Genomic DNA, 18662 nt, shown 5'->3' with positions numbered 1-18662 from the left:
TGCAAGATGGCTTGTGACCATGGGGACAGAGACCAGAGTGACACACATACACCCCGAGGAACACCGAGGACTGCTGAGAGCCATAGAGGCTGGCAGAGGAAAGGAAGGGTCCCCGCTCAGAGCGGCAGAGGGAACCCAGTACCACTGAAACCTTGATTTCTGACTTCCAGCTTCCAGAACTACAGGACAGTTCGTTTCTGCTGTTTGAAGCTGTGCAGGTTGTGGTACCTGTTACTGAGGCTAATCCAGGGTCCTCTGTGACTTGGTATCCACCTACCTCTCCAGGGGCACCTTCTGCTGCCCCCGTCCCCTGCAGGAGCCCTGGTGGAGCTGAGCTTTTTGGCCACCCTGCGCCTGCCCCATACCTCAGGCCTCCTTCCCTTGTCTCAACCTGGAGGGGACTTGTCCACACTCCTCACACTCCTTCAAGACCCTCTTAGGCAACGTCTTTCAACTTTTTCATCTCAGGGCACACTTGAATCTATAGTTAAATTTCTGCAGCACACTTGAATTATGTTGGGAAAAAAAAGAGTAAAAATAAAGAATAATAAAAAAAAAAGAATGTACTGACTGTGCTTTGAACTTCTTTTGAAAATAATTGAATGACTGATCTTTAAAATTTTTTCATGGCGCACCTAAGATCCTCTCCTGGGACACCAGTGTGCCCGGACGCACAGGTTGAAAGTCATTGGTCTGAGGGTTTGTTGGCCTGTCTTCACCAGGCTAGTCTTGCAGTGGTTACCTCGCACGCTTGCACTAAATTCCTCCAGCTGTGCCCTAATCAATGTATGTCTGTCTCCCCCATGAGACGATGAACTCTCCGAGGACATGTCCTCGTCCCACACGTCTCGGTGGCCTCAGAACCCAGGAGAAGTACATGCAGGAAGCAGCGTTATAAGTACATCAGTAGTAACTAACGCTATTTGAACAACAATAAGCATCACCTCATCTGAGCAGTACAACTATGTATTAACACGAGGTGCTTTCTCCACAATTCAGCTCACGTGTAACCTCCCTGAGTCATCTGCATTCAGTAAGCCATGCACACAGCCACTGTGACAGAGACGAGAGCAAGTGAGACTCGGCATCTACCCACAGCAGGGCTTATGATGTGAGCGAGCAAGGCCGGGGGTCAAAGGTGAGGTGTACTCCAGACCAGCCCTGCCCAGAGTTAACGCGTCTGGGACAAGTGATTGTACGCCTCTGCATCCATTTCTCAATCTAGGAAAAAATCAGGACAAAGCAGCTTATTTCAGATACTCTTAAAAATCCCTTCAAATAGGTGATCATCTCCCGCTGGACACAGTGACGCTACCGAGCCACACGGACTCCCAGCCACACTCACGCCCCACAACAGTTCCTGCGGCGTATGTCAGGCCCGGTTGCTCCAGCTCTTCTCTCTGGGGTGACTTAATTCGCAGGGAAAGAAGACCACAGGGCAGAATCCCTGGAACAGCAGAGTGGAAGTCCAACAGCCAGCCAAGCCGTGCAGCTTGCAGACGGCTCAGGGAGTTCATGTCCCGACTACAAAGTCAGCCTGGCTTAGTCCTCCTTCAGACATGACTACTGGAGCCCTACGCCAGCCCTGTGCTGAGGAAGGTCGTGCACACCCATGGAGTCACGCTGTGGAGCTAACAGGGGAGCTGATTGGAAGGGTGGCTTGCCCCAGGTCCACCTTTCTGCCTGTGGAGCAGGAACAGTGTCCTATGTAAGAAATCATACCCTGGAGTTCCAAGTGTGACCCAAAGCAAAACACAGGCAGAGCTACCTACACAGAGCCTCCATGGGAACTGGGCACATGTGCCCCTTCCTCAAGATAGTTTATGTCCACCCCTAGGAAGTCGGTCACAATATATGGATTTTGTTGGAACAACATACTCTGCTGCATCTGCCATAAAATTTTGTGCAGTACCCAGCCTGCACAACTGTATGCAACAGTCCCGAGGGTCGCCAACAGGGGAGCTTGAGTATTCTCTACATACTAGAAAAAAAAAAACCTGAACAAAACCAACTGTTGGACATTTATAGTGTATTTTAGAACATTTTTTTTTTAATAGGGAGGAAAAGGTCCATAGACTAATAAGATTTTAAACCAATCATTGCCTCACATATTAAAAATGAAAAATCTCTCCAAAAAATTGACCTAAAAATCCCTGAGTATATAAAGAATTGCGATATCCTGTCACAAATAGTTTTGGAGCTAGAGTTTGGAGCCAATTTTAAGTGTGTTTTAGTCCTTAGAAAAATTCTGAACTAAGAAAGCACTGGAGCCAAACCACTGTCCCAAGACAAAAGAAGATAAAGTACAGGGCTATGAATCAGAACCTGGTACCTACAGGGCAGCAAAAGTTAATAACAGGGGATGTCCTGTGGGCATGAAGTATCTCTCATCCAATGTCCTTCTGCCACCAGACATTACTCCTCTGCTTAGCTGCAGGAGAGAAAACCCTTTTCCCCTTTAATGAAGCTACCTATATTCTATCAAGCGGAAGATCTGGCTGGCTTCCATGTTAATAATAATGTCCAAGGGCTGGGCAGTAACTCTCCTACTAAGATGTACTTGAGGTTGATGGAAACTGGTCCAGGTTTATTGAGTACCTGGAACAATCAACTGGTTTTCAGCATCCTTTGGTTTTTCTCCAAAAAGTGAAGGTGGGCTTTAGGAGTTCTCTGTATATTCTAGATACAAATCCCTTATCAGATGCGTGATTTGAAAATATATTCTCCCACTCTATGGGTTACCTTTTTATTTTGTTGATAGTATCTGATAGCATCTTTTGATGTGTGAAAGCTTTTTGTTTTCTTTTTTGTTTGTTTTTGAGAAGAAGGCAAAGGAAATTTATTACTTTGCCAGCAAAGGAAGAAAACAGGCAGCTCAAAATATCTACAAAAAATTTTCATTTTGATAATATCCAGTTTGTTTCCTGTAAGAAAAGAGAGCTCTTAAGTTTAGGTCTTTAATGCATTTTTTTTTTTTTTTTTTTGAGACAGAGTCTCACTATTGTTGCCCTTGGTAGAGTGCCGTGGTGTCACAGCTCAGAGCAACCTCCAGTTCTTGGGCTCAGCCTCCCGAGTAGCTGGGACGACAGGCGCCCACCACAATGCCCGGCTATTTTTTGGTTGCAGTTGTCATTGTTGTTTAGTAGGCCCACATACCTGCCAGCCTCGGTGTATGTGGCCGGCGCCTTACTCACTGAGCTACGGGTGCCTAGCCAGGTCTTCAGTGCATTTTGAATTCATTTTTATATATAACGTCAGACAAGTTTGCAAACTCATCCTGGAAAAAATGCTGCCTACCTCATTGCTGAATGTTACTATTGTCACCTCCAAAGTACTCCCCTGGGAAAGCTTTGGATTGGTGCCAGCATGTAATCCACCCTTCATTGACTAGGCTCATAACTAGCAACCAAAATTCCCCCTCCATTCAGAAAACAGTGGAAGCAAATGGGCAGTAAGGTAGTCATGACAGTTCAAGACCAAGGTGTAGTTGCCTCAGGCAACCTCATCCTCAACGAGGGACAGGGCACAAAGGACGGCAGGAGAGAAACAAACAGTACTAGTAGGGACACGGGGCTCAGAGGCATCAAGGAAACTCCAGTCTCCTAGTTAGATACTTGAGAAGCAAAACATGACTTGGACCATCTCATCAATTCAATTTTTGAGTTGCTACTATGTCCTGGTGCAAAGCCAAACCCATCATGAAATAAAAAATCAACAAAAGCACAAACCTGTCCTCACAGGTTTACTGGGCAGTAACTCTCCATTACCTAGAATCACTGGATGAAAGCAAAAAGTTTGAAGGTCAAGGTCTTACTACATTAATCCTAAAATCTGACTTTAAAGTCTCTGTTCTACTCAGTTGAAATGGGTCAGTCTGAAACCCTCTTAGGGACGGGACAAGCAATCCAGTCCTCTGGGAAAGTCACGTCTGGAGCGCATGTTCCCTATTGTGGTGGGGGGTGTGTGTGTCTTTTCTCTTAAGAAAGGAGTAAGAAATGATTCAAGAGTTGGGGCTACTTTTTCTTTAAGGTAAGAAAAATATACACAAAGTTTTATATCTGGGAAGTAAACATGACTTCATAAAGACATCCTCTTAGAGAAAACACACACAAACTAGGGAGTCTCTTTGTAACTTGTAGAAGGCTTCCCCGAGGCATCCTTGTAGAATCCACCTGGTAAACTGCAGGCGTGAGGGTTTTTTACTGAATGAACAATAAAGGGAGGGCACTGTGATAGCGTCACCTACGTGTTGACAGGTGCCTACTTCTTTCAACTCACGAGTCTGGGTGTTTTCAGCCCACATAGCCAATCTCATGCTGCCCTCATGATCCTGTGATCAGACGATGGAACTTTAGCTCTGAAACTCTGAAAAGTCCCTTGAAGCTTCAAAACTGAATCATATCTGTTATAGTGGGTGGTGGGAGAGAATGAAAATTATTTTCCTTCATAATTATAAGACAACAGTCTTATAACATAACTGGTTAGTCAGTTATGTGCTGAATCATTGAGAGAATTATCAGAGATAATATTAAAGATCAGCCTTCCTAAATTATTTTATTTCCCCAATTATTAACAGTAGAGTGAATTGCTAATAGATTCAAATGAGTATATCACTTACATATTGCATTTAACTATTTTTTTTTTTTTTTTGAGACAGAGCCTCAAGCTGTCGCCCTGGGTAGAGTGCCGTGGAATCACAGCTCACAGTAACCTCCAACTCCTGGGCTCAGGTGATTCTCCTGCCTCCACCTCCCAAGTAGCTTGGACTACAGGTGCCCGCCACAATGCCCGGCTATTTTTTTTTGGTTGCAGCCATCATTGTTGTTTGGCGGGCCTGGGCTGGATTTGAACCCACCAGCTCAGGTGTATGTGGCTGGCGCCTTAGCCGCTTGAGCCACAGGCGCAGAGCCACATTTAACTATTTTTAAATTTGAAGAAGCATTTGTGTTAAAAGTATTAATAATGTCATCTTTCTACTTTTATGCTTGAATGACAAGCAATAAAATGTTAAATGGTGTCCAAAAAAAAGGTAAAATATATGCATTTACAGAGAAGAGCCAGAAGAGGGCAGCATCTTTACATGCTTACCAGATGCCAAAGTTTGTTTCCTACTTACCAGTGATCTAGAAAATTTCCATCATTGTTTATAAACTTTATTTCCTGACCTACCTGAAGTGTATAAGAAGAATTACTTGGGCACTAGCTAAATATACACTCTTGGACTCCACCCAGACCCTCTGAATCAGAACCTCTGGGTGCAAGGCCAGAGACTTTGGGTTTGAAAGTTTGCAACTGATCGTGCAAGCACAAGTCCCAGAGGCCACTGCAAGGTCCCTCTGCACAGATTGTCAGAAGCCTGTGGATGGAGGGGCAGGAGGTGAAATGCCAAGCTGGCCAAGGAAGACTCGAGACCCTGCGTAGGTCTGTCTGTTTTGATAATTCTCACGCACCACAAACAAACCACAATAGTGATATTCAAGAAATTGTTTTAAAAGCACAAAACTAAATACTGAGTTATAAAATCGTAGAGGAAAAGAACGGCAGTTTACAATTAGAAAACAATCTAAGTAAATCAAGATATTTAAAATATTTTGTACTATCTCCCGGCAAAAATGAAGAATTGGGGCTCATTTTTTTTATTTTTAAATGTTTTGAATGATTGGAAAATTAGCATAATTAATGTTGCCAAAATTAACTGCTATTATTCCTTATTGAATTACTATCTGTACCTTGTCTATTGTCAAGGAAATTTGGGAGGGCATTTTATCCTAAATGGCACATACCCAAAAAGACTATTAAAACAGAAATAAGTAAGGAAATTGGGCAACAGAGCGATGGAGGGTATAATGATCCCTGGAATTACTTCTGTTCAACATTAAATTTAGCTTTAAGTCTCTGGATGTCAAAAAGGAAATGAACTCTAACTTTATATTTTTTAGGTGCCAACCCTGCTAATCACTGCTATTCCTTACATCACTTTTTATAGCCAAGTAACACTATCCTTGCTCAATTTATTTATTTACTCATTCATTTAATGATAGCTCCTACCCTCAAAGAATTCAAAATCAGGTCAAGCGCAGTGGTTCACACCTGTAATTCTAGCACTCTGGGAGGCTAAGGAAGGTGGATTGCCTGAGCTCAGGAGTTCAATACCAGCCTAAGCAAGAGTGAGATGCCATCTCTGCTAAAAATAGAAAAACTAGCTGAGTGTGGTAGCAAGCACCTGTAGTCCCAGTTACTTAGGAAACTGAGGCCTGAGGATCTCTCGAGCCCAAGAGTTTGAGGTTGCTGTGAGCTATGATAACACCACAGTACTCTACCCAGGGCAACAGAGTAAGACTGTCTCAAAAAAAAAAAAAGTTCAAAATTATATTAGGGCAGAACCCGCAAGAGTAGCAGGCCAGGGGGCAGCATGATGTGGTGTTCTGTGGGCAGAGGGGCATGGTCCCCCAACTGCACAGATCAATGGCCCTGAGTCACAAAGCCATGGAAACGGGGGGCTTATGTAGCAGGACCAAGGAAACTGAGGCGTGAGAGGAACACACAAAATTAGATCAGGCCTCCTAATGAAAGGCGAAGAGTTAAATAAAAATTAAAAGAAAAGAAATGTGGATATTTAGCAGTAGCAGGATAAGAAAGAAGTCTCTCAGCAAAAGGCAGATTTGACTAAAATCAAATAGAAAAACTTGTGTATGACGAAGACATAAAATTATCAAACAGACTTCAAATTAGGAAGATATATCCGTAACTGACATGAGGGGCAGGGCCTGACAGCCTTAACATACAAAGAACACCTCCCTGAGGCTGAAAAGTAGAAAATATTCAATCTCATTAGTGATTAGCTGAATTAAAATGAAAACAATGAGAAAACATTTTAGACTACCAATGTGGTTTTACCAAATTGACAAAGTTGTTTGTTGGTTTGTTTTTAAGGAAAAAAGTCTACTAGTGGTAAGAGCCCACCCTTTCCGGAGGCTACATTCCTAACCTTCATCTTGTCATTCTGTTTCTAGAAATACTCAGAGACGTGCCAAAGAGTTATACAGAAGGATGTTCATCGCACTGTTTCTATTTTAGTAATATTACAAACGTCCCAAAATTTCCAGGAATACAAAATTGGAAATTCCCTAATTATCCAATGTTTCTGATTTGGTTAAACATACGATGACATGCTCAAGTGATGGAATGAGATTTAGTCATCAGAAATCACGTAGTCAATGGTATATACAGATAGAGAAAATGTGTTTATAAATTATTAGGTGAGGAAACATCAGGATAAAACTACATACAATTTGATCCCGATGACATAAACTTTAGTTTGACTCACAGGAAATTGCCTCTCATCAATAATACTTTACCTAAAAGCATCAACTGCTTGTCGTTCAACTGAAATCCTTTTTAAATGTGTGTATAGTTATGTGTGTACACACACATTCATGTGTACACACATACACCCCCCCAACAGACACACACATTCACAACAGAACAGAAATGAAATATACCAACATGTTAGCAATTGTTTTCCGGGTAAAGTCACGGCATTTTTAACACTGTTCTTTATGGTTTTCTCTATTTTCCAATTTTTAAAATGAACATTCAAAACAAAATCAAAAATGTTATGTGAGCCTCAGCGCCTGTGGCTCAAGCAAGCAGCTAAGGCACCAGCCACAGACACCTGAGCTGGCAGGTTCAAATCCAACCCGGGCCCACCAAACAACAATGATAGCTGCAACCAAAAAATAGCCGGGCACTGTGGCGGGCGCCTGTAGTCCCAGCTGCTTGGGAGGCAGAGGCAGGAGACTCGCCTGAGCCCAGGAGTTGGAGGTTGCTATGAGCTATGATGCCACCGCACTCTACCCAGGGCGGCAGCTTGAGGCTCTGTCTCAAAAAAGAAAAAAAAACGTAATGTGAAATCGTATTCCACAGGTTAGGATGAAATGGGGGTCACAGTGTGGGGAGAAGGTGCTTCTAGACCTGCCCTGGACAGTGTCAGGGACACAAGCTGATGGGGGTAATTAGGCAAAACAGCAAAAGCCTTTCAAGCAGTCAAACATTTGAGGAGGTATTCCCTGAGCATCGGTCCAAAGGAAACAAACAGAGATGCCAAGATTCCAGTCCAAGATGTTTATCCCTGAGTTAAACATGATATGAAAAACCGCGTACAACGGTGCACTCACTGACAACAGGGGGCAGGTTAGGAAACTATGCTGCATCATTGGATGTATTTTATGGAATCGTCGGTACATTTGGGAAGAAGTCTTAATAATACAGGAAAATGTTTATGATAAATTGAATTTTAAAAGCAAGATAAAACTATATTCATCTAATCACAAATAGGTTTAGAACCTGATAAGTCTATCTGTGCATACAAGCGGGGTCGCCTGGAAAGGAGACTGGACAGGGAGTGTCTGTGTCATTAACAGCGGTGTGTGACACTGGTGTTATATTTATTGCCTTCTGCACACTGTTCTGTATTTCCCATATACCCGGGAATGAATATGCATCATAGCTGGGAGCTAAACAATGTACTCACGTGGAAGCAGAGCGTGGAAGAGGGAAATGGGGACTCAAAGGGGGGCGTATGTGGTGAGAAGTCCCTTCTCGGGTGTGCTGTCTGCTATTCCAGGGATGGACGCCCAGAAATCCCTGTCCTCACCACTACACGGTATATCCAGGTGGCAAAACTACGCTTGTACCCCATAAATTAAAACAAAATTTTTTTCAAAGAAACAAAACAAAACAATAAAAGTAGAGCCCTCATACTGCTGAGGGGTTGCCTAGACCATGCCTTCCACATGGCAGGACAGCACCCCCAGGGGCAAAAATCTGCAACAAACCTTAGCTACTCAGGGCCTTGGTGCCGTGCCACACCTTCTGGGGGCAAGACATGATTGCAAGAGGGACTTTACCTACCAAATGCAATCAGTGTAACCTGGTCGATTGTACCTTCAATGAATCCCCAACAATAAAAAAAAACCTTAGCTACTCCATAAACAGATGGTCAGTATCTGGGATATCAGAATGTTACAGCAGCAATTAAGAAAAAGTGCCCTACGTGGCTCCTTGAAGTGGCGGAGTGGGGGAGTGAAGAGGCTCGTGGAAGACCAGGCCAATGCGCTTCGCCTGTCCCGTAAGCGCCCACTTCGGTGTTCCATCTTCCTCCATAATAATAATAAATAATAATTATTCCTCCACTAATAAACTCAGCAGAAGCATCCCTTCTCTCTGGAGCATGGGGGGGACGGTAATACTGACGGTAACTCCTGTGCCTTCCTAACAGTCCTCCCGTGGCCCTGAGCACCAGCACTCACCCACCAGCTTCCTTCACTGCCAAAAAATTTTGGAGTGAGGTTAAATGGCTTATTTGTCCACCTCAAACTACCACTTTCTAGAAAAAGACAACATGTTTTGAGCCGTGGCCCACACTCTAAAGTCAGTCTAGGTCCTCACCGTCACAGAGGAGGGGTGACGGTGACCACAGCAGTTGGCGTGGCTCCCACTGCACCTGCCTCTGCGCGACTGTGATGTGCAGATGGCGCCCCCACCCAGCTGCACTCCTGTGGCCACAGCACAGTTGGTTCTCTCCACAGTTCAGGTCCCTGCTAGTGATCACACTGCCACATCCTACTTTGCAAATACTTTGGGGAAAGAAATGAAATGTTTTATTGAGGAGGGCAAGTCTCCTTTAAACTATCAGGCCCAGAGAGGCATGGAAATGAGAGCAGTCCTGGCCCCCTGAACTAAGTAGTCACTTCGAAGCCACCTGTAGTCACCAACAGCTATAGATTAACCTAACAACACCAGACCCAGGACTCCGTTACCCACACCCCATAGTCAACACCGCATAGCCAATCAGTAGTCAATGTCATTTCCATAAATGGTGAAGATTCCTGAAAAACAACTTTTGTAATCCCCACGCTCCTGATTCATCTTTTTGTCTTTAAATACTTGAGTCTCTTTTTTTGTTCTTTCCCAAATAACTTAGAGGTGTTTCCTGGGCTGTAGTCCTCAGGCTTGACCCAAACTCTCCATCTATCCAGGCAGTCTTGGGCTCTGTTTATTCTTAAATTGAATTGTATATAAGTTGGAATGGGTACACTTACCTGTAATAACCTCCACTTGTGTGTGTTGCACACCCGTCAGATGTTCCTAACTCGGGGACTGCCTGTACTGATTTTGCCTCAGTTCCTTTCTCTAGGCAGACATATCATTATGAGACGTTCATGGTATACAGAACAAATGCACCTGTCCCTTCATGATCACACGCGCTCACTCCGTGATTATCACCTGCTCAGGTCCAAGGCTATGCACTTCCTGTGGGCTTCTGTACTTCATTTTTATTTTAAGAGATGGGGGTTTCACTCTGTCACCCAGGCTGGAACACAGTGGTGTGATCATAGTTCCCTGCACCCTTGACCTTCTGGACTCCAGCAATCTTCTCATTTCATCCTCCCAAGTAGCTGAGACTATAGGCATGTGCCACCATGCTTGGCTAACTTTTAAATTTGAGTACAGATGGGGTCTCCCTGTGTTGCTAATTCCTGGTGATCCTCCTGCCTGGGCCTTCCCAAGTGCTGGCAGTACAGGTGCAAGCCACTGCACCCAGCCCAGTTATTCAGTTATTTTGATCAAGTGTTATGAACAAGATACTGAGCTTGATGCTATAAGGGCAAACAAGAATTGAAAAGCACAGTTGCTGCTTGTGGAGAGAAAGAGAAGTGCACGAATGATTCTACAGTATAAGATGCTGCGGCAGCTGTGGAAGAGGGGCACAACCAGTTTCGGAGGAGGGAGGGAGGGAGACCTCAGGCCCAGGAGCAGGAGGGAGGGCAACTTCATGGAGCATGCACCTCAGAGCAGTGGTCTCCAACCTTTTTGGCACCAGGGACCAGTTTCATGGAAAACAATCTTTCCACAGACCAGGGGGAGTCGGGGATGGTTTTGATATCTACAAGTAATTGATGTATTGTGGTCTCTGCACAGTCAGACCTCTCTGCTGATGATAATCGGTGTTTGCAGCTGCTCCCCAGCTCTAGCGTCACCACCTCAGCTCCGCCTCAGACCATCAGGCCTGAGATTCTCATGAGCAGCACACAGCCTAGATCCCTCACGTACTCAGTTTATAGCAGGGTTCACACTCCTCTGAGAATCTCACATTCCCCCCTTCTGGCAGGAGGTGGAGCTTGGGTGGTGATGTGAGTAACAGGGAGCAGCTATAAATACAGATGAAGCTTGGCGGGCTCTGCAGCCCACCTCCCACTGGGCAGCCCAGTTCCTGACAGGCTGCAGACTGGAACTGGTCCATGGCCCAGGGTTTGGGGACCATAGTATTAAGGAACAGGCAGAAATGAAGAGGAGAGAGAAGAGCTGCAGGCAGAGGTAAGGAAAAGCATGAGCTAAGACGCAGGTGCAGGGAAGCCTCCCAAGTGGACGAGAAAGCCAGAGGGGCCTACAGGCTACACCCAGCCAGCCAGAGGGGCCTAAAGACTAAGACTGTATGGTTACTGTTTTTTTGTTTTTGTTTTTTGAGGCAGAGTGTCACTTTGTTGCCCTTGGTAGAGTGCTGTGGTGTCACAGCTCACAGCAACCTCAAAACTCTTGTGCTCAAGCGATTCTTTTGCCTCAGCCTCCCAAGTAGCTGGAACTACAGGTGCCCACCACAATGCCCAGCTGTTTTTTAGAGACAGGGTCTCACTCTTGCTCAGGCTGGTCTCAAACCCATGAGCTCAGATAACCCACCCACCTCAGCCTCCCAGAGGGCTAAGATTACAGGCGTGAGCCCCTGAGTCCGGCCTTTGTTTTCTGAGGTACTCTACCCTGGCTAGAGTACCATGGACTCACCCTAGCTCCCCGCAACTTCAAACGCCTGGGGTCAAGTGATCCTCCTGCCTCAGCCAACCAAGTAGCTAGGACTACAGGTGCCCTCCACAACACCTGGCTAACTTTTCTATTTTTCATAGAGACAGAGTCTTGTTCTTGTTTGGGTCAACACCTGGGCTCAAGCAATCCACCTCTCGGCCTCCCAGAGTGCTAGGATTGCAGGCCTGAGCCACTGTGCCCCACCTCCATAAAGTTTTTATGTTCAAAAACCTGAACATCAAATATTTTAAAACTAGGAATTTTACTTTACCTTCAGTTGGAAATTTCTTGGCTCGCTCCTCAAAGAACCACTGTCCAGTTTTTATTTTCACATTTCTGAAAAACAAGCAGAAAGGCAGCTTCAGAGAGAGTAGCTATAAAGAGCACTATATTTAGCTCTCAGGAGATAGGTAGGTAATGTCACAAAATATCAGTCTTGCAGTGGCGCTCAGAGTGCAATTTTCTGCCTCAAACCCCTAACCTTCCAGCTCCCCCATGGAGGTTAAGTGATTCAAAGCACTTCCCTCTGAAGCATGTTGTAGCCCACACGTCACGGGCACATGCCCCGTAGACGTGTTAACATGCGCTTGTGCCAGAACGTCCCAAGTACTCAGAGAAGCAGAATTGCCATCACAATGACCCATTTATCATGTTAGTGGTGGAAGTGACAACCGGCAGAAAACCACACACTGTGTGTTTTTGGAAAAGTCAAGGCTCATGTGTGCTCACCACGCTCGCCCGCAGCTGACAGAGCAGACGGCCCTGAGAAGTTCTCGGAGGGCCTGACGTCTGGGATATGGGGTCAGTGGGTGAAAGGACCAAGCTAACTTCATTTTGTTAAAACTAACTCCATTTTGTCTCAAAGCCTTCACTGACCCCACTTTGCCTCACAGCCTTCAATTTACAGCTGCTACCAAAGGTGATAGGCAACCTGCTTCCTCCCCCACCTAACCAACCCAGAAGCGCCCCCTTTGTTTCAAGCTGTGCACGCCCACCTGCTGCGCAGGACCATAAAACCCCCTGCTCCAGAGCCCAGGGCTCCTGGCACCGATCCGTTGTAGCGGAGACCCCAAGAGTCCAAGTTCGAACTTGCAATAAAACGGCTTTTTGCTTTTGCATCGGACTCGGCTCCCTGGTGGTCTTTCTGGGGGATTTCAGGATCTGGGCACAACATGGGCTTCGCTAGAGATTTGGGGACCGAAATCCGAGTGGATCATTTGCAAAACTGGGGAAAGGACCTCTTCTCGGCCAGCTGGTCTGACACTCGTCCCTTGGGCAGGACTAGATCTCCTGTCATCGTCATTGCATGCATGTGGTATGAAGTGCGTGTAATACTCTGATGGCCTCAAGGGAAAATCAAAAAATGTGTTTTAATCTTGGTTTTCTGGAGAAACCGCACTCAACCTCATAGAAGCTACATATAAACTCAAGTGGGCTTTATCTATCTATCTATCTATCTATCTATTTATTATCTAACTCAGTCACCATGGTTAGAGTGCCGCAGCATCACAGCTCACAGCCACCTCAAACTCTTGGGCTCAAACAATCCTCTTATCTCAGACTTCTGAGTACCTGGGACTACAGACGCCCACCACAACACCCAGCTAGTTTTTTTATTTTGTAGAGGTGGGATCTTGCTTTGCTCAGGCTGGTCTCCAAGTCCTGAGCTCAGGCAATCCACCCACCTCAGCTGCCCAAAGTGTTAGGATTAGCCATGAACCACCACACCCAGCCTCCAGTGGACTTTAAAGTTAATGCTTGCGTATGTGTTAAAGCCACAAATATATGCCAATCTATATGTTTTTTTCAATATCCTCTCTTTCTCTATGGAGTGCTAGTAATCACCAGAAGACATCCACCAATTTTCTCCCCTTCATCTGGTTGGAAACTATCATTTCCCAATTAGTATGTCAATGACGTCACATCACCAAAGCTTAGTGACTAGGACAAGGGAAATACACACAGAATTTCATAACAGAATTTGGTCATCAGTCACTACCATTCAGAGCCAAAACTATACAATATGTCTCTAGAAAGAAAAAAGTTTGCTTCCCTCAAATCAGAAACTCAAATATCTCATCTGCTAAAATGAACACAAAACTCCTAAAGGCAATCTTAGCCTCTCAGAGTTTTCTCCCCTAGCACTTGAAGGCCAGCAAAGCGTCAATAAAAGGGCCAGGTTTAGAGTGCTGTGTGCAGTGGCAAAGTCAGGCTGAAAGTCAAGCTGAATAACGCACCTGCCAGGAGCTCCAGGCCTCATAAATAGAACAATGTCTGACCACTAGATGGGGCGAGCAGGAAAGCAAATCCAGAGGAGATACCTAAGACGGCCTCTGTCTTATAAGTGTACTTTACTTCCCGAATTATTATTTTTTTCTGGTGGTGACACATTTCAGCTGATCTGCTCTCTCATGCCTGCCAGCCCATTATCCTGTGGATATGGATCCACATCTGTGACCTTTCTATAGTCAACTGAGCTCAGCTGACAAAGGCGATCATTGATAAGTAAAGACATACACCGTTGTGGAAAAGGCAAAACAGTTCAGGAGAGGGACGAGAGGCAGCTGACAGCACTAAGGCATTCAAAGGACTCTCTTCTAACCTGTTCAGAACCTATGTGAGAAGCAGACAAATTACTCCAAGCAGCCAGTGCTAATCATCTAATATAATCATCTAATCACCTCATTGAATGCCAACTGATTACTCATGAGGGTTAAGCAGAACTCATTTGGCACATAGAGAAGTGGGCACACACTTGAGGGTCCCTACGGCTTCTCTGTGATTATAGGATGGGAGGATAAAAATACCGTGGGCCTAAACCACCAGTGTGTGTTGCCTTTGAGGATGTTGTATTTGAATTTAGGTCTGAGCTGGCTCTCCATCACCCCTTCTGCAGAATCAGCTGCTTCATAAGCCATTATTCCTTGATACCTTCCATAAGGACTCCCTGTCTGAGTTTTAGAAGGAGATCACCAGTGACAGAAATGAGCAGACCTGCACTCTGTCCTTGTTAGGGTCAACCCTGAGCAGTGTAATTCAGAGCAACCAAAGATAGCATTTAACATTTCTTCCCAGATTAAATCAGAATGAGGTTATGAAAACTTCTCAGAACATTTTACGACTCAACTATCGTTCCGTGCTTTTAAATTTCTCAGATGGAGTCATGACCTGCTTTTTTGAATCTCTTTCAATCAACCCATAAATGCATCTGGAACGGTGAAAGCCTAGGTTGGTGAATCAAGCTGCAGATACAGTCAGGAGACCTGACCTGCACCTGCCCTTTCCATGATCTATGCAGTGCCCTTGTGACCAGTGCCCCATTGAACACATTTCAGTGACCCATATAATCCTCTCTCTTACTACCTGACCCTTTGAGTGGTTTCTCAGAAGTGGTGGATTTTCTGCAAGGCAAAGGAGCTAGGATTCCGAAGGTCCCTGGGCAGAAGTCCTGATGCCCAGATGTGCCATCCCCACAACCTGCCCCAATACTAGCCCTTCCTGATACACCAGGACCTGCCCCAAGGCATGTGGCCTGCCTTTAAAACCCCATGATCGCCATTGGTCTGGGAGGTGGACCTGAGGCAGGTTCTCCCAACGAGATGTATGAAAAAATCCCTTTCCTCCTTGGCAATCATCGCTGACTCAGTAATTGGATCTCTGTGTGACAGGCAACTGGATCTAGGTTGAAATCACCTTGTGGTTTCAATAGCAATTATGGGGGCTCATCCGGGACAGTGTTGCTCATGCCTCAGCAGCTGCAGAGCAAGAAGAGACCAAAAGCCTAAGCAGCTGCCAGGCTGTGTTTGCCAGTTCTGCTCTTACCAGCCTCCGTCACGCTGCTGACTGCCTTGAAAGAAAGGATTTCTGGATTTTGAAATTCATGTACAGGTGGGTGAGTGCTATTTAAAAATACCACACAGTTGAGGATGCCCTTTTTAATTTGAGGAATTCGGAGGGAATCCTCATTTGTTTTGGGTTTGATAAACCCCAACTATTTGTGAGAGTGGGGACTAACCTTTTTTGATTTGGCACACACAAGGCTTTTTAGGTGAAACTGCAGTTTGTTTGCTTGAAACTTCCTAAATTTCTCTTTATACTGACTGTTTATCATACTGATGTGTGGTCTGTTGAGCTCTTTGTCTCTATTTTCTTTTTCTTTTCTTTTTTCTTTTTTTTTTTTTTTTGAGACAGAGTCTCAAGCTGTCATCCTTGGTAGAGTGCCATGGTGTCACAGCTTACAGCAACCTCCAACTCCTGGGCTCAAGCAAGTCTCCTGCCTCAGCCTCCCAAGTAGCTGGGACCACAGGCGCCCGCCACAACACCTGGCTATTTTTTGGTTGCAGCCGTCATTGTTGTTTGGTGGGCCTGGGCTGGACTCGAACCCGCCAGCTCAGGTGTATGTGGCTGGTGCCTTAGCTGCTTGAGCCACAGGTGCCGAGCATCTCTATTTTCTTTTTGCCGACTTTAAATTTGCTGTGAATGGTATTATATGTGCAGCCTAAGGTCAGGGGATTGGAAGGCACCTCTGATGGTAGTTTCTCATGAGGCAGGTTCTAAGGTCTAAAAGGTAAAAAGACCCCGCTGTCCTGAGGTCTAGGAGACGGAAAGACATCTCCATCCACGGAGGCGTCCTGGCCAAGCTGCAGGGACACTTGCTGTTGGACGGGGAAAGAGGAATGGGAACATAATGTTTACAGACTTAGGTGAAACTTGGGAGGGTCTCATGGTGAGAGTCCTCAGATAAACGCTATTGAAACTTTTGTGTATGTGTTTAGGTGTATTTTGTGTGTGTACCTATAACTACACGGTACCAAAATTGGCTTGTACTAAAAGGAGCTCTCATAAATTAAATAAGCCCAAATGTTTTTCAAGTTCATATGAATTTAGTAATCTTTGGCAAACAAGCTGGGTTGTTGTTTTTTTATTTTGATAAAATATCAACAAAAATGTCTTCAGAATTTTTAGTATACATTTTCACTTGGTTTACTGGTCATTTTCTTTTCTTTTCTTTTTCTTTTTTTCTTATTTTTGAGACAGTGTCTCACCTTGTTGCCTCTGGTAGAGTGCTGTGGCGTCACAGCTCACAGCAACCTCAAACTTTCAGGCACAAGAGATCCTCTTGCCTCAGCCTCTCAAGTAGCTGGGACTACAGGCGCCCACCACAAGGCCTAGCTATTTTTAGAGATAAGGTCTCACTCAGACTCAGGCTGGTCTTGAACCTGTGAGCTCAGGAGATCCACCTGCCTTGGCCTCGCAGAGTGCTGGGATTACAGGCATGAGCCACCTTGTCCAGCCGACTGGTCGTTTTCATATTTGTAGGTGCCCAAGTTTGACACAAAGATTATAAAACTGAAAACCCAGCCAAAAAAACAAAATCTGTGTTTGTGCAATTTTGAATAACACTAATTTAACATTGTTGGTTTACTAAAACCAGCTAAATCTCCTGAGTCCTTGGCAAAAATCCACGTGTCTAAGGTTCTTAGGTAAAAATGTAGATAGGCCGCAACAAAAATAAGTGTCAGTAAATTTGAATCAATAAAGCTCTCAGTCAATGACACCAAAACTCCAAAAACATATGGTCAAAGCTTGGTAAAGATATTGTGGCCTTGTAATCCGAGGTGTAGAGGGAGTTTCTTTCCTGACTTTCCTGTCTGTGGAAAGGTGCACACAGAACGTATTTCTCTCTCAACTCTGAGTACTAGTTACCAGTTAGCCTGGGATGTGCGCGGCATTGCCATAGCAGAGGCCTTTGCCTAGAAAACTTTTTAAAAGAATCCTTGAGCTGTTAATTTCTGAATACTAATTTATTTCAAAATGAATGAAATGGTTATTCTTAGAATCCAAAGAGAGTCTCAAAACAATCTTATTCTTTGGAAGTATTACATGTAATTGAATTTGCACTTAAGTAGAAAAATGTTTTGAGACTAGTTAGATTGTTTTTGAAATAGCCTGATCTTGATCCCTATGTTAAAAAAACAAATGTAATAACTTTAGGCCATTATTTGAGATGCTAAGGATTGATGTTAGAAGTTTATTCGGTCTACAATCAGGTGATGTCATGTTGATAATTTTTTTTTTTTTTGAGACAGAGTCTCATTTTGTCACCCTTGGTGGAGTGCTATGGTGTCACAGCTCACAGCAACCTGAAACTCTTGGGCTTAAGCGATTCTCTTGCCTCAGCCTCTCAAGTAGCTGGGACTACAAGTGTCCGCCACAATGCTTGGCTATTTTTGTTGAGGTTGTCATCATTGTTATTTAACTGGCTGGGGCCAGGTTTGAACCCACCAGCCTCAGTGTATGTGGCTGGCGCCATAATCACTGTGCTATGGGCGCCAAGCCATGTTGATAAATTTTATCTGGAGATATTTATATTTTAGTAGGATCTAATCAGTTAACATCTTTAAGCAGGATGTATTCTAAAACTTCTGCTGTTATTTATTGAATTTAAAGATGTCATATTGTTTAGAATAGCAAGTCTTACTAGAATAATTACATTTGTTATTTTGGAAGGATTTTAAAGTTTAAAAGTAATAGTTAAAACTATACTTTGTGATTGTTTCTTGGTCTGTACTTTAAAATTCTTTTCCTTTTATTTCTCCCAATTTTGTTTATGAAAATATGTTTAGATATTAAATTTGTTTAGACATTAAGCAACTTTGTTGAGGGCACAATTACTCTAGTTGTATATCTAATAATCACAGACTATCAAAATGGTTGATTGCTAAAATAATTTAGGTAAATGTAAATGAGATAAATGTAATGAAATTGCAAGGTTTTCTATAATTTGCTTTTTTTTTTTTTTA

General features: G+C 44.3%; 1 protein-coding gene across 7 annotated transcripts in view; it reads right to left on the bottom strand.

Annotated features, from left to right (window-relative positions):
* SYTL3 (synaptotagmin like 3) overlaps positions 1 to 18662 on the bottom strand; it is a 94340-nt gene that overhangs the window by 43189 nt on the left and 32489 nt on the right. For all 7 annotated transcript variants that reach the window (XM_053590416.1, XM_053590419.1, XM_053590415.1 and 4 more), the window contains one exon: positions 12131 to 12195. In XM_053590416.1, coding sequence (XP_053446391.1) covers positions 12131 to 12195 — 65 coding nt within the window. The remainder of the gene's footprint in view (positions 1 to 12130; positions 12196 to 18662) is intronic.

The sequence above is a fragment of the Nycticebus coucang genome, chromosome 5 (genome assembly GCF_027406575.1).
Source record: "Nycticebus coucang isolate mNycCou1 chromosome 5, mNycCou1.pri, whole genome shotgun sequence".
Taxonomy (NCBI): domain Eukaryota; kingdom Metazoa; phylum Chordata; class Mammalia; order Primates; family Lorisidae; genus Nycticebus; species Nycticebus coucang.
This window is presented reverse-complemented; position numbering and strand designations above follow the sequence as displayed.